The sequence below is a fragment of the Hippocampus bargibanti genome, linkage group LG10 (genome assembly GCF_051943395.1).
Source record: "Hippocampus bargibanti isolate YZ-2025 linkage group LG10, ASM5194339v1, whole genome shotgun sequence".
In the NCBI taxonomy this organism is placed as follows: domain Eukaryota; kingdom Metazoa; phylum Chordata; class Actinopteri; order Syngnathiformes; family Syngnathidae; genus Hippocampus; species Hippocampus bargibanti.
Window position 1 is genome coordinate 14,399,310 of NC_142743.1, and position 14,031 is coordinate 14,413,340.

The following is a 14,031-nucleotide window of genomic DNA, read 5'->3' on the forward strand; positions in this document are numbered from 1 at the left end:
GTGTGTGCATCTATAGATTAATGCTGAATCATATTATTTGAATATAATAACAAACAGGAGTAAATTATTTTGGTTACAGGTATTCACAGTTCCTATACATACCTTATCTACTGTTGAGTATTCTTCATGTTCAGTAATGCAGTTTATATTGGGAGAAAGAGTTGGCTTGGTCGAGCTTGAGTCTTGCGTACATCTGCACTGGCATCCTCTGCCGGCCAAAGCTTGTATTAACATACGAGCAGAATGATCTCACTGTTGCGACCCGAATGCTGACTGAAAAGCAAAAAGGCCGCTATATTGGTATTTAAAGGACAACTGACGTCACTTTTTTGTTTTTTAACTGACACCATAAAAACGTTTTATAGCATCTAAAATACCCAAAACATGCAGTATGATATTTTTAGTCAAATGCAAAACACCAATAAAAATGACTTAAAATGTCCAAAATCTGCAAAAAATTGAGCTGCGAATTGGGCATTTTTTGAAAGTCCCGCCCCCCTTATGTGACGTCACGCCAAGACGTCTTGGATTGCTTGTGAATCAAAACAATGGCTTCAGATTCGGCGAATATGCTTTCTTGTTACACATCCACTTATGAATATGATTCAAATAGTCCTGATGAGCAAAGCATACATGTTTGCAATCGATTAAAGAACTTATTTGGGCCATTTTGAGGCAAACGGGCGGGTGGGAATGTCTCACCCAAGAAGAGGCAGAAAAATGGCGACCAGCTCAGGTGAGGAATGAATCAGCTCGTTTCCACAGGCTGATACTATCTTTCCATGGAGTTTGCCTCCCTCTGATGGCGGCTTTTGGGTGTAAGACATTGTTCAAAAAAAAAACAGTACAGCAAAATACATTGACGTGATGGAAACACTACAAAGCGTCTTTTTACGGTGAGGAGGCGGTCCCTTTCTGACGTCAACAACTCAAAAACAAGACTTCCTGAATGTTCTTAAAACGTAAAATATAGCTATATGCGGTGGAATCTTATTAAAATACGCCCAGTAGAAGTCATTTGAAGCCATTTTACAAATTATGGACACAACCTCTCCGGAGACGTCGGTTGTCCTTTAAGCACCATTTAAGTCAATATGAATTGTAATTAGTTGTATTATATTAATGTCAAAAATTCTCGGTGGTAAAACTGCAACACAAAACATATTAATAATAACATAATAATACATTTCCTTTATAAGCACCTTCAAAACTCTCAAGGTCACTTTACAGTCAAAGGATGTTTTTCTGTGGGTGAGCAGCGGCAGCCACACGTGCCAGTGTTCACTTAACCCGGAAGTAACTCAAATAGATTAAAAGCTAGATAGCTAGCTAATAAATAGCTAGCTCGATAGCTCGATAGCTAGATAGGTAGATAGCTATATATCTTATACATTACTTCATACTACCACCATTATTATTTCTTGTTCCCTTATCTAGCTAGCTAGCTAGCTAGCTAATACATGTGAAATGGGAACCGCATCTTCAAAAGTCAAAATGTTCGGACAGAGATGCTGCAAGTTAAATATTGTATTGCGCGCCTTTAACCGGCCAAGCTCGCTTGCGATTGGCTGCGTAGAGTATGTGGGCGGGGAGGAAATCCCTCTTCCCAGTTGACGCTCCAGGAGGAACGCGATGCAAAAGAAAAAGTAATGGCTGCTGGCACGTCAGTAATTATGTGCCAGCAGCTTCAGTAATAACTTACTGAAGGCCCAAGGTGAGTTCAGTTGCACCTTAATACCGTGCCTACCAGCACATGTGAGTGGTGAAAGTATTATTTTGAACCCCACATTTATAATTTGACATGAGTATCATATCATATACAGTAAAGTCTCGTTATATCGATATCGGATATATCGATAGTCCCGGTTATATCGATACTATTTCTATGCACGCACTGAGAAAATTACATGCAAACAGGGTCGGATATATCGATAGTCCCGGTTATATCGATATTTTTTTGGACTCCCTTGAATATCGATATAACGAGACTTTACTGTATTACTTTTAGGGGTAAACATATTGTTAACAATCTTATTAAAAACACCTTTTCATGTTTGCTGTGTGTTTCATTTTTACACAAATCAAAATATCGATTTAAGCAGAATAACGACTTCAACTAATCCAAGTCGCAGCGTTTTGCTCACTATTAAAAAGGCTGTTGATGCTTCCAGGCCTTTGCGAGTGATGTTGAAAATGCACACAAAACATATGAAATAACCATTAGACTGCAAAAACAAAATGACTATGTTTTATGCAGCTGCCTTTACTTTTCTGTAATCAACGTAGTGCACTTCATTATTTTGGGATGTCATCACCTTCAAATGCTCACTAGAGTTACATGTGATGCCTGGCAGATTGGACTTTAGTCAAGTCCTTTCAAAAGCATTCGACTTATGTTTGCGCTGTTGAAGTCAATGTTAATACATCTCAGCTGCTCCAAGAATGTAACCAGAGAGCGTTTTACAATGATACAATAAGATGCGTGTTGTCCTCAAGTGAATTTAGACATTTCGCAGCAGCCAATTTGGAGGCGAGATGCCAGACTGGGAGAAGTAGGACCACCACCATGGCTTTTCTTGACGCTCTCTCCGACCTTCACCCACTTCTAGCTCGCTGTAGCGTTCAAACTGATTGTAAGGGTCAAATCGATCCCATGTGTCTGTCATGGGGAAGAAGTGGTCGTCAATATCTGGCTTCTGGGGAACCTGTGTTGACAAAAATAACAATCCACAGGAGAGATCAGATTTTATCCATCATATGCGGCAGAAGAGTCAACGGACCTTCTTCAAGACAAAGTCCACACGTCCAGCCTTGTTCAAGCTGTGAGGCAGATGAACCCGTTTGCTGACCCTTGAGTAACCTTTGGCAGTGGCTGTCAGGATGTGAGTGCCAGCGCTTAGCAGACGCCAGTAGTCTCCACCTTCAGCTGAACGATGAGGGTGCACAAAGAGCAAGATTGGTGACGTCAGGCAAGCAGTCAGGAAAATGAGAACAAAAACCAAAGGGAACAAGATAATATTTGAGCTAAATATTACCTGTTGTCACATCTTTCCGAATCCCCTTGACCGAGATTGTGGCATCCTTGATCCCATTGCCATGAACATCCTTTACAACACCTTTAATTCCCCGATGAACCTGTATGAACAGCTCAATGATAACCTGAGGCTCTATTTCCTTTTCCTCATCTCATGCACCAGCAACAGTTAGAGCATCATCTGCAATTTTAGCTTTGTGACACATTTCTAATGGTAATTCCTCAGATAGCTGTGGATCTTTTTGGGGGAGGTGGGGGATGAATTCTGGAAGCAGTTCGAATGCAGTTGATTTTGCCAAGTAAACAAAACTTTTGGGGATACTTGCCGACTCTATAAAACTGAGCAAAGCCTCCTTGTTTCGCTTCCATTCGGGGTAAAGCTCGACTTCGGAAGGGAATTTGTCACAGCCCAGCTCGACTGTGATCTCCAAACAATTTGTGTGTAGGTAGTTAAAGTCTGACATACCTGCAAGAGACATATTACATGTGGTAAATGTCCAAAGGCCACCATTGGCGTGCTTTGAACACTTATTATTGACTGTATATTCAAATACAAATGCAGTCTTGTTAACATAAGGATTATATTATCGCTTTGATCCTCTCTTCTTTCATCTAGAACTGATTCATGTCACAAAGAAGGTACAGCAAGTGCTGAAGACTCTCTGTGTCTTTGTGTTGTCATATTATTTGTTATTTAGTTTTTTTGTTCTTTTGACTTTTGTTTATGTAGAGTAGTAAGAAATTAGTAAGAAATATTGTGCTAAGTCTATTCTCTTTGTCTTTTCTGTAATGCCGTACAATATCTATCTGGCTGAATGGCTAGCTATTAGCTATCTATTGGCTTGCTAGCTAGCTTTCTATCTATTTGTCTTACTATTCTATTTGAGTTACTTCCGGGTTGAGTGAATGCTGGCACGTGTGGCTGCCGCTGCTCACCCACAGAAAAACTTATCCTGTGACTGTAAAGTGACCTTGAGAGTTTTGAAAGGCGCTTATAAATGAAATGTATTACTGTATTCTTCTTCTTATTATTATTATTATTATTATTATTATTATTATTATTATTATTATTATTATTATTATTATTATTATTATTATTATTAGTAGTAGTAGTAGTAGTAGTAGTAGTAGTAGTAGTAGTAGCAGTAGTAGTAGTAGTATAACCAATGACTCTTTGGCAAAATAACAATGGTGAGAAATGGTCATTAAAACTCAGTACATTCCGTTGGAAGTCCGCTGAAAGAAATGAAGATCTTCTCATTCTCACCTCCGGGAAAACTGTACCACAGTGCCCCGTTGATAATACCCTTCGTTCGGTAAAAAATTGCCCCACACCTGTCTGTGTCATTGTCTGACATAGTGGCATGGGCATCTGCGTAGGTACGTGCCACTTGCTTAAACACCTGCGGGCGGCATGGTTATTGGGAGAGCTGCATCAACAGCTATCCTCCACATGATTCTTCCTATTTTATTCATTCATTACCCGTTCATCCTGAGTAGGTGAGAACATCTTCTCCTCGTGTGGATGTCTGGAGAAGTCAAAGGGATAAGAGACCACCAGCTCACCTCCATGAAGGCTGGCTGACAGGACAAAGGGAAGCGACCGGATCCACTTCATCACTGCAAAAGTCTCTGGTGCCACCTACAGTGCATAACATGTATTGAGCTAACTACTGTGTATCAGTGGTTTTAATTTGTGCTATCAGTTCATTCATTGCCTTGAGGCAGGAAAATTTTATGGATTATTATCTGAGCCATTAGTTTGTTTGAAACATCGACACTAAATATCAGCACTTATCATCGCCAGAGTGGTTGTAATTATAAATAAAGGCCGCCTTATTTAAATATACCTTGTCAAACCAATAGCCGTCAGGAATCGGGATGTGGTCAGTTCGGTAGTGCCTGCTGCGACGGTTCCGGTAGAAGACCGATGTGAGGTCAGGAAAGTTGCGGTTCAGGTCAATGTTCTGGGCGTTTGTGCGGCCATTCGTCCAACCGTTCAGCAAGTGACCCTGAAACATTGATATTCAAACAACTAGGAGAATTAAAACATATGAGAAGGAGTGAACTCCAGATATACAATGCATTGATTGTGATAAAAATGACGATGTTAAAGGGAGCAGGCATCGTGGGAAGCATGTTGAAGCAAAACTACGTACTTGGATATTAGTCAAGAAAGTGTTAAACTATCATGCCTAGTCCATTGTTAACACATAGACAAGAGAGACCATTTATCCGACAAGAGAAGTCATGTGTTCAGTCCAGTACATAAATGATATGCATGCAGAAAGGAAACAAGGAGTAAGAAGCCCGTCCCGTTGTTTTCTTGTGCCCTTTTTTCATGTGTTGTCTACCCGTTACGTTTTTGTCCCAAACTATTTTCATCAGCCCTTTTTTTGTGTGTCAGTTTCCCTTCAATCCCTTCATAATTACCTGCTTTCTTTCTGTCTGTCGGTTTATTGTTTCTGTCGCGAATCCCTTTTTAATTGTTTTGTCAAATTTCTTGTCCTTTAAGGGTTCTGTTGGGGTTTGTTGTTATTTTAATGGTGATTATTGTTTAATTTCTTGTTTGTTAGGGGTGGCATAGACTTTCTCATGCTTGTGTATAAATTATTCTAGGTGCCTTGTTTGTGTTTTGGAAATAAATTATTTTCCATTTTAGTGGGCTGGGAAATTATACCAACAAATTGGCAAGACACGAAACACATCTGGGTGAGACGCAAATAGTTTGAGGAAGTTGATTGATTGGCGGACACAAGGAAACAGCATGATCGAAAATTGATGGGGACAAGCATTTAAGAAATCGATTAGATATGAAAAAAGGGACACAAGAAAACATGACATACTGTAAGTTGAAAAGTAAAAAAAACACAGGTTGCGACTGTGGTGGTCCTAAGTTGGAACAGTGAAAAAAAAGAGGGTGGGGGGGGGGAAGGTATGAGCACTGCCATGAGTCAATCATTTCTACTTGTCATCATTTTCTCATGTATTCATTTATTAGAGTCACTCATCCCTGACCTCGTCACTACGCGTGTGTGTAGCAAATGCCTTTTCGTGCCCGCCCCAAGCACCTGAGTTGGTCTAAAAAATAATAACAATAAAATAAAAAGTTCAATTTGTTTTAAATAAGTTTCAAACTTTGTTAGATTTAGTTACCAAAATGTGGATACTTTAAGCCCACAAAGAAAATACTCAATCCAAACGAGTAGAAATAATGATGGACTACAATAACAATTACAAGGTTTTGTGACAATTACCTCATCAGATAGAGGCACAGTTTCCAGATCGATTTCAAGTCATTAAATGGATCAAATCGTGAAATCATGACATCCATTATTTGCACGGTAAGAGAAGTGAAAATACTCAAGCAGTCCACTGAAGCAACGTTTATAGCTAATAATATCTTGGGACAAACAAACAGCAACAACCACTTTTTGAATGCTATAATTGAAATTGGTTGACGTGATCTGACTTTGTGGGCTCTGCCCTTTGCTCAGGCAACAGTTTGATGTGTTTTTGTTTCAACAAACGTAGTACTGTAATGCAATGATTAATTGATTAGCGGAGACAAATTCCTTGTGTGTTCTTCATACTTGGCAATAAAGATGATTCTGATTCTGATTAATGAACCACAAATGGATTGTCAAATAACTTAATAATTACTTTTGCTAATCTATTGATCATTTTTTCTCTTTTTTTATTAGAATTATACAAATCCTTGGAATTGCATCTTCTAAATAAGACATTTTATCTGACTTGGATAGAACAGACTGATTCGCAAACTATAAAATTTGGCGGATTTAGTTACAAAAAGTCAAAATTAAAACAAAAAAACTATATAAAATTGGTCGCATTTCTGGGGCTAGAAAAAAACTTATGTTATTATGTTGTTATTTACATGTCACCACAAGATCCTCACATTTCAATTTGCCATGAAATCAGATCATCAGATAAGCACTTTTGCCTTCACCCCTCCATCAGAAAGAAAAAGCAGAATGGACTGACAACGGATAATGGCAATTTGTCTATTCTTCTACTGTTAACAATATTTACTTCCTGGTTGATGAGCTCCGGGTCATTGCTATCCTCTACCTCTGCAGCGGCAAGCTCGTAGCCGTCGGGGTTCATGGAGGCCAAGATGTGAACGCGAGTGGTGTTGATGATGGTTTGTACCCGGGGATTTCCCAAGGTATACTCAGAGCACAAGTACTGAGCCAGGTAGATGAGCAGCTGCCGGCCAAGAACCTCATTGCCATGCATGTTGCCAATGAGCTTGACCTCTGGCTCCACTTAAGTATGAAGACAAGAGGCACACTTAGTGAAAACAGGCGAGATCTTCAGAAGTTGCGGAAAGAATGTACGGTAAGCGTTGCGCTGAATCCCTATCTGTGCATCTAGTGGGTCCACTGTAATGTAACAGTTTCCAATTTGAAGACATAACAGCTTCCACTCCTCTGGGAAAGACTTGATGCAATATTGAATCACCTATTGGTGTTTGAATGGAACAGTATTGCCAGAGTTAATCTGTGTAATTATATGCATCAGCTTGCTAATTAAATTAATATTTTGTTAATAATACTGCTACTATTGTGCTGAGCAGTCCGAAACCCTTCTGGGTTGGAAATTACGGTCCCAGATTTAAAGCTTCACAAGATTTTCGGACATCTCGTGTGACGGTAAGAACAAATGTTCAATTGCACCACAGTGTGCAACACATTTGCGAGATCAGGGGTGTCAAAGTTATTTTTGGCTGCGGGCCAAATTGTAATGACAGTTTTCTCTTGGAGGGCCGTTATGAATTTGGGGGAGCCATTTGAATATTTCGTCCCCAGCACATATATCATATAGAGCGCACAACAAATTAATGAATAACTAGTTTTCCAATTTGAAGTAAAAAATAATGACTGTTATTGTGGTTTACAATTTGAAATTTTGATTGGGACATTAGCATGCATCATGGAATTTCACAGATATGATTTACTTTCGGGGGCCGAATAAAATGAGGTGGCGGCCCATATTTGGCCCCCGGGCCTTGACTTTGACACCTGTGCGGTAGATCACCAATTGGGGTGCAGCGCGGTCTCCAAAATTCACAAACACGCTAACCTAGACTGGCTCCAGCAAAATACATTCTGTCGGGGAGCGTGCCGGTGTGACCGGCGGAGGGAAATGAAGACTCTGCCAGAATTCCCCCAAAAACATAAACTGGACTGTCCCAGCATGAAAATGCTAATGCATTTACAGCGAGTGCATGTTGATGAAAATAAGGCCGCAGATGGATATGATGATCAATGACTCCAATGCTTGAGTGTCAAGTGATTGTTAGAACAATTTCATCTTGGAGCCATTGAGGCTAAACGGATTACATTACTTGGCTGCAGCCAGCAGACACTGGTGCGCAATCTCAACTAATTAGTGGTCTAGAAAAGAAGAATTAGTGTGTCAAAATAAAAAAAATACTGCTTCTTAACAACCAGCAGGTATCTGAGCACAGTTACGGTTAGCATTAAATAAATATATTTTACTTACATAGGTCATGCTGTCCAGGATTGTTGCTGAATTCGATGACCAGTAAATCTCGGCCCTCAGTGCTGCGGCCGATGCTGTAGACATGTGAGATGTGGGAACACTTGGCTGCTGTTCTCTTCAGTAAGCTGTACATCTGACTGTTGCTGGTGTGGGTGAACTGGATGATGGTACTGGGCTCACCCTCGGAGAAGGTGGATCTTGCTTGCACCTGTCTAGCTAAAGAGGAGGCGGAGAGCGAAGGTTGGAACTCGATGCAAGAGGTGAAACGTTAGTTTTTTTTTTTACCTCTTAGGGAAGCCAGTGGGTCAAAGCAGCCTTCTTGGTCACTTGCAAAAAAGCGGTCACAGTCCAGGAAGTATGGCCAGGCCATGTGTATGGCCTCAAAGGTGTGAGCGCAGTCCTTCTTCAGGGCCTCACACGTGCTGCGACAAGGCTTGATCATCTTGTTATCACGGCAAGGCGACGCGAGTACCGAGCAGCCCACGAGACGGATGTCAGGGGAACATTCTCCATTCAGCAGGCCATGGATGACACTCAGGAGGAGGTACTCTGTCCCCGACTCGGCATCCATACGAGTCCGGTGGCCGAGGATGTTGGGAAATATTGTGCTGGAGCGACAATGGCAATTTTAACTTTTAACCCTAAATTGGGTTTGACATGTAGTGATTCCAAAGAAACAGCACATATTTATTGTACTCTATCTGCGGGAAACCACCACCACCAAGTGTGGAAGCTTCAAGGAGAGAAGAATGTTTCGAATGTTGGTTTGCCAGTTTGTACACTCATGAACAAAACACACACAGAAATGGTTTCCATTAAACTTTTCTGAGAGGTGGGCGTGGTGAGTTTGACAACACAAACCATCACATTTAGGTGCATACTATATTTGCATAAACATACAGATAGAAATACAGTAAAGTCTCGTTATATCGATATTCAAGGGAGTCCGAAAAAATATCGATATAACCGGGACTATCGATATATCCGACCCTGTTTGCATGTAATTTTCTCCGTGCGTGCATAGAAATAGTATCGATATAACCGGGACTATCGATATATCCGATATCGATATAACGAGACTTTACTGTATTTATTTTCTCAACCCATAATTGTCATGTTTCGGTTTGCGACCAACGGGTGGCACTGTTGGACCCTGCCTGCAGCTGCACACGTGTTGGTCGTTTTAATCAGTGGTAGCAAAAGGTCTCCTGGCACACTGAATGGTCGCAGTGTCGGGTCATTGTCATTGTTTGTTTCACCTTGTCAGGTTTGTTTCATCTTGTCATATTTTACTCGTGGTTTTGTTTGCTAATTTGTTGATTGAAATTTTGTTCCTGCTGACTTTATCTGATACAATTTGTCAAATACAGTAAAGTCTCGTTATATCGATATCGGATATATCGATAGACCCGGTTATATCGATACTATTTCTATGCACGCACGGAGAAAATTACATGCAAACAGGGTCGGATATATCGATAGTCCCGGTTATATCGATATTTTTTCGGACTCCCTTGAATATCGATATAACGAGACTTTACTGTACAACCTGCTCCTCCCTCCTGCCTGCTTTTTTTAGGTCCACTACCACCACCTCACAAATGGTGACAATAATTTCCCAAGAATAGGAATGGCCTCGGCAGAGGTCTGTGTTCTGATTTTTATTCCAGCCACGCATGCTCAGTTCTTGGCGACACAATTTTGAAAATTCACATACACTAAGTCATTGCACATCGGACAAACAAAATGTACCAACTTTTTCAATGTATTCCATACTTAGGCACTTTTATGTGAACAGGCACTGTGTTATCACCATCTGGAGACAATAACCTCTACAAAATGTATGCTTGGATGGATACCGCTGGGGGAAAAAAGGAAGGAAACATTTCATCAGGGGCCTTGAGGGCCTTTGTGAGGTAGTCGTTCACTGGTGTCAGGTAACAGAATAATACCCTAAGATCTGAGACCAATGGGGGCCAAAATTTGGCCTGGGAATATTTGTCCTAAGAGGCGGATGAAAATGCATGGCAATTTGCGGAAATTCCCGATGTCCATCCACCCTATGTCAGAAAATTACTGCAAGTAATACTGGTTGTAGTCGGACTTCATTTCCTTCAACGTGTCAGATGCAGAGACTGCAGATAGGCTAGTGGAGGCAGTGCACTGACCAAGATTTTGAATTGTCTTGAGGAAATTTGCAGGGCATACTTTTATTGGAATAATAATAATACATTTCATTTAAAAGTGCCTTTCAAAACTCTCAAGGACACTTCACAGGTACAGTATAATTTTATTTTATTTTTTCCCGGGTGAGCAGCGGCAGCCAGATGCGCCAGCGTTCACTCAACCCGGAAGTAACTCAGCAACTTTTGTCTCCTTTCGACCAAATCGGCTGACCTCTTTTCTGTGTCTACCATGAGAGAAATAATTGCGAAATTTCACATTGGAAAGAAAAACAATGAGCCTAACCCTATTTTGGGGTCTGAAGTTGCTCAAATTTTTGCAACGTTATGTTGTGAATTTCTAATTCTGGTCAAGAATGACTCAAAAATGGCTAATTTCCTGCGTTTTTGAGACTTTTTTCTTGTGGGCTATAACACCAAAGACAAAATAATGCAAGACGATCATATCCCCCATTTAGAACGGATATTGTGACTATGATTGTTAATGTCATCATTGAGTTTTGTGGTGGTTTCCATTTTCCTCGGTCTTCTTTTACATTCTGAAGAAATGACAGTGAAATCAGTAAAGATTTTTAACCTGAGTACTTCATGTGAGATTGAAATGTTCTCTTTTAGCAAGGTTGTGTTGCTAGAAGGAATATGTCGTCGCATCGGATGAAAAGGCGCGCTATGACCGCTATTTGTTTTGATTTGATAGATTTATATTCATGGCCTAAAAAAAAATTGTCATTGTCATTCTGACTTTACAACTGGATTACGTCTGTTAGTCATTGACCTAAGCGCTGACTAACTTTCATACATACTTGTAGCCATAGGAAAAGAACGCATTCGTTTACTGGGAAGCCACCACTGAGGAGAATAACCATGCGAAGTTGCTACAACATCGCACAGTGGGAAGGTTTTCTTTTTAGTTATACCAACCTCTGGAACCCACCTAGTGTATCCTACATCATTACAGTAGCTCAGATGCATCTCTGTGCAGGTCGCTGTGAGGAAGAGAAATGTATGTTATCACACAAAATTAATTGTGTAAGCAATAAAGCAGAAAAACAAATGGGACTCATCTGCCATTCCTTGTATTGAAAATCCATGTCGCAGCAGAGAAACATTTAATAAGAAATAATAATACATTTCATTTATAAGCACCTTTCAAAGGTTTCAAGGTCACTTTACAGTCACAGGATAGGTTTTTCTGAGGGTGAGCAGTGGCAGGCACACACGGCAGCGTTCACTCAACCCAGAATAACTCAAATAGATAGAAAGCTAGATACTGTAGATAGATAGATAGCCAAATAGCTAATAGCTAGTCAGCTAGATAGCTATCCAGAGAGCCAGACAGCTAATAGCTAGCTAGATAGCCATCCAGACAGACAACAGATAGCTAATAGATAATAAACAGCAAATAGATAGCAAATAGCTAACTAGCTAAGCGTTCAGCATTTGCTCAACCCGGAATAACTCAAATAGATAGAGAGCGAGCCAGCTAGCTAATAGATAGCATTTGAACAATCTGGGCACTCAAGGTCATTGCCGAAAAACCAAGGGTCTCCTCATTCTTTGTTGTGGCAGGTTGCAATTTGGTCAGGTGTGAGTTTTATACCTTGACTCTAGGCTGGTTTCATTCATTAACTCAGGGGTGTCAAAGTCATTTTTTGCCGCGGGCCACATTGTAGTTATGATTTCCTCTCGAGGGCCGTTATGAATTTGGGGAACCCATTACAATGTTTAAATCCCTTCAAATATTACATATAGAGCACACAGCAAATTAATGAATAACTCATTTTCAAATCTGAAGTCAAGAATAATGACTTTTATTGTGGTTGACAAAAATATGAAATTTTGGCTCCGATTTTAGCAATCATCATGGAATTTAACAAGTTTGATTTGCTTTCGCGGGCCGAAAAAAATGATGTGGCAGGCCGGATTTGGCCTGCGGGCCTTGACTTTGACACCTGTGCATTAACCGAACCTCCATGTTTTTTGGGAATGAGAATAACCAGAGAAATCCCAGGCACTCACAGAAAGAATGTGCAAACCCTTCACAAACCATAGTTGGTATTTCAAACTTGAACTTTAAAACTGTGCACACTAGCTTTAGTTGGCCAAAAATACGGTATCAAGCTTAGATGTGACACCTGTGATGTCAACGTTAGAATGGCTCGATTAGTTATTAAAAGATGAAAGTGAAACCTCTTCGACGAATAATGCTGAGTCACTTACGTTTTTCTCCGGCCACCCCGTCATTGCATATTCCTGTGTGGGAGGGGGGGAAATGCCACACATGAAGATGGATGGAAGAAAGGGATGTAACATCTTTGTATAAACGCTAGAAGGCGCTATTTCCGAATACAGTACTGTACTGTACAAAGCATAACTTTTTACTGATGTGTTTTGTTGTTAAATTTCAACCCATTACTAGGATTATATTTGTTTCATTCCATTGTAATATCGATTGTTCATAAACGAGAGAATGGTGGTACAGAGAGAATGGTACAAGCAACGTACGGTGCTACGTACGCATGCTGTATTCAACTTTCAAGACAACCCATCGATAGACGCGTGCACCCTTTGTTTGCCCTGCTATATGTATGAAAAAACGTAATCAAATATTCTTACCCAAAAGTTCGTCTCCTGGATTGCAGGTCTGCTGTGGTGCGCACAAACAACTTGCTGTTAAAGCCAGAAACAGCCCCAAAAGTCCTAAAAGCATGTTTCTTTACAGAGGATAAAGCTTGAAAACACTGTGATGTGGCAGCTGCGAGTGGGGAGATTCAACTTCTTGAAAGCCGGGATGGTAATTACAAGCCGCTGCACGGAAACCTCCTTCCTTTGTTTGTGTGGCGCATCCTTGACCCCGAGCAGAGTTGAGCCAAGCGTAGTTTTACTACTGAACTGATCACATTTCACTGCACCGCTCGCATGTGTCGCAATGTGTGTGTTAGGAGTGTGGAGAGAGAGAGAGAGAGAGAGAGAGAGAGAGAGAGAGAGAGAGAGAGAGAGAGAGAGAGAGAGAGAGAGAGAGAGAGAGAGAGAGAGAGAGAGAGAGAGAGAGAGAGAGAGAGAGAGAGAGAGAGAGAGAGCGAGTGAGCGAATGAATGAGTGAGCAAGAGACAAAGAGAGTGAGTGAGCGAGTGAGTGAGCAAGTGAGAGTGAGCGAGAGTGAGCGAGTGAATGAGTGAGCAAGAGACAAAGAGACAGCGAGAGTGAGTGCGTGAGTGAGTGAGCGAGAGACAGAGTGCGACTGAGCGAGTGAGAGAGAGGGTGAGTGAGTGAGTGAGTGAGTGA

General features: G+C 40.8%; 1 protein-coding gene across 3 annotated transcripts; it reads right to left on the bottom strand.

Annotated features, from left to right (window-relative positions):
• Positions 1–2,243: 2,243 nt before the first annotated feature.
• Positions 2,244–13,682, bottom strand: cpz (carboxypeptidase Z). 3 transcript variants are annotated; one of them, XM_089006700.1, is made up of 13 exons: positions 13,363–13,682; positions 12,967–12,999; positions 11,681–11,732; positions 8,849–9,171; positions 8,564–8,779; positions 7,127–7,323; positions 4,885–5,046; positions 4,518–4,676; positions 4,302–4,437; positions 3,361–3,500; positions 3,036–3,135; positions 2,781–2,926; positions 2,244–2,705 (listed from the first exon to the last, which is right to left on the bottom strand). In XM_089006700.1, exons 1-13 carry the CDS (start codon positions 13,454–13,456, stop codon positions 2,502–2,504), a joined length of 1,962 nt encoding a protein of 653 aa, XP_088862826.1. In that variant the 5' UTR covers positions 13,457–13,682; the 3' UTR covers positions 2,244–2,501. The 3 variants fall into 3 exon arrangements, with proteins under 3 accessions (XP_088862826.1, XP_088862825.1, XP_088862827.1); XM_089006699.1 differs by having other exon boundaries at positions 7,088–7,323; XM_089006701.1 differs by lacking the exons at positions 12,967–12,999; positions 13,363–13,682 and having other exon boundaries at positions 7,088–7,323; positions 11,668–11,709.
• Positions 13,683–14,031: the final 349 nt, after the last annotated feature.

Coding starts and splice junctions, on each gene's coding strand:
- cpz (XM_089006699.1), bottom strand. CDS start 13,456: ATGCTTTTAGGACTTTTGGGGCTGTTTCTGGCTTTAACAGCAAGTTGT. Junction 4,677..4,884: donor ACGGCTATTGGTTTGACAAG/GTATATTTAAAT, acceptor TATGCACTGTAG/GTGGCACCAGAGACTTTTGC. Junction 4,438..4,517: donor CACCTACTCAGGATGAACGG/GTAATGAATGAA, acceptor TGCCGCCCGCAG/GTGTTTAAGCAAGTGGCACG.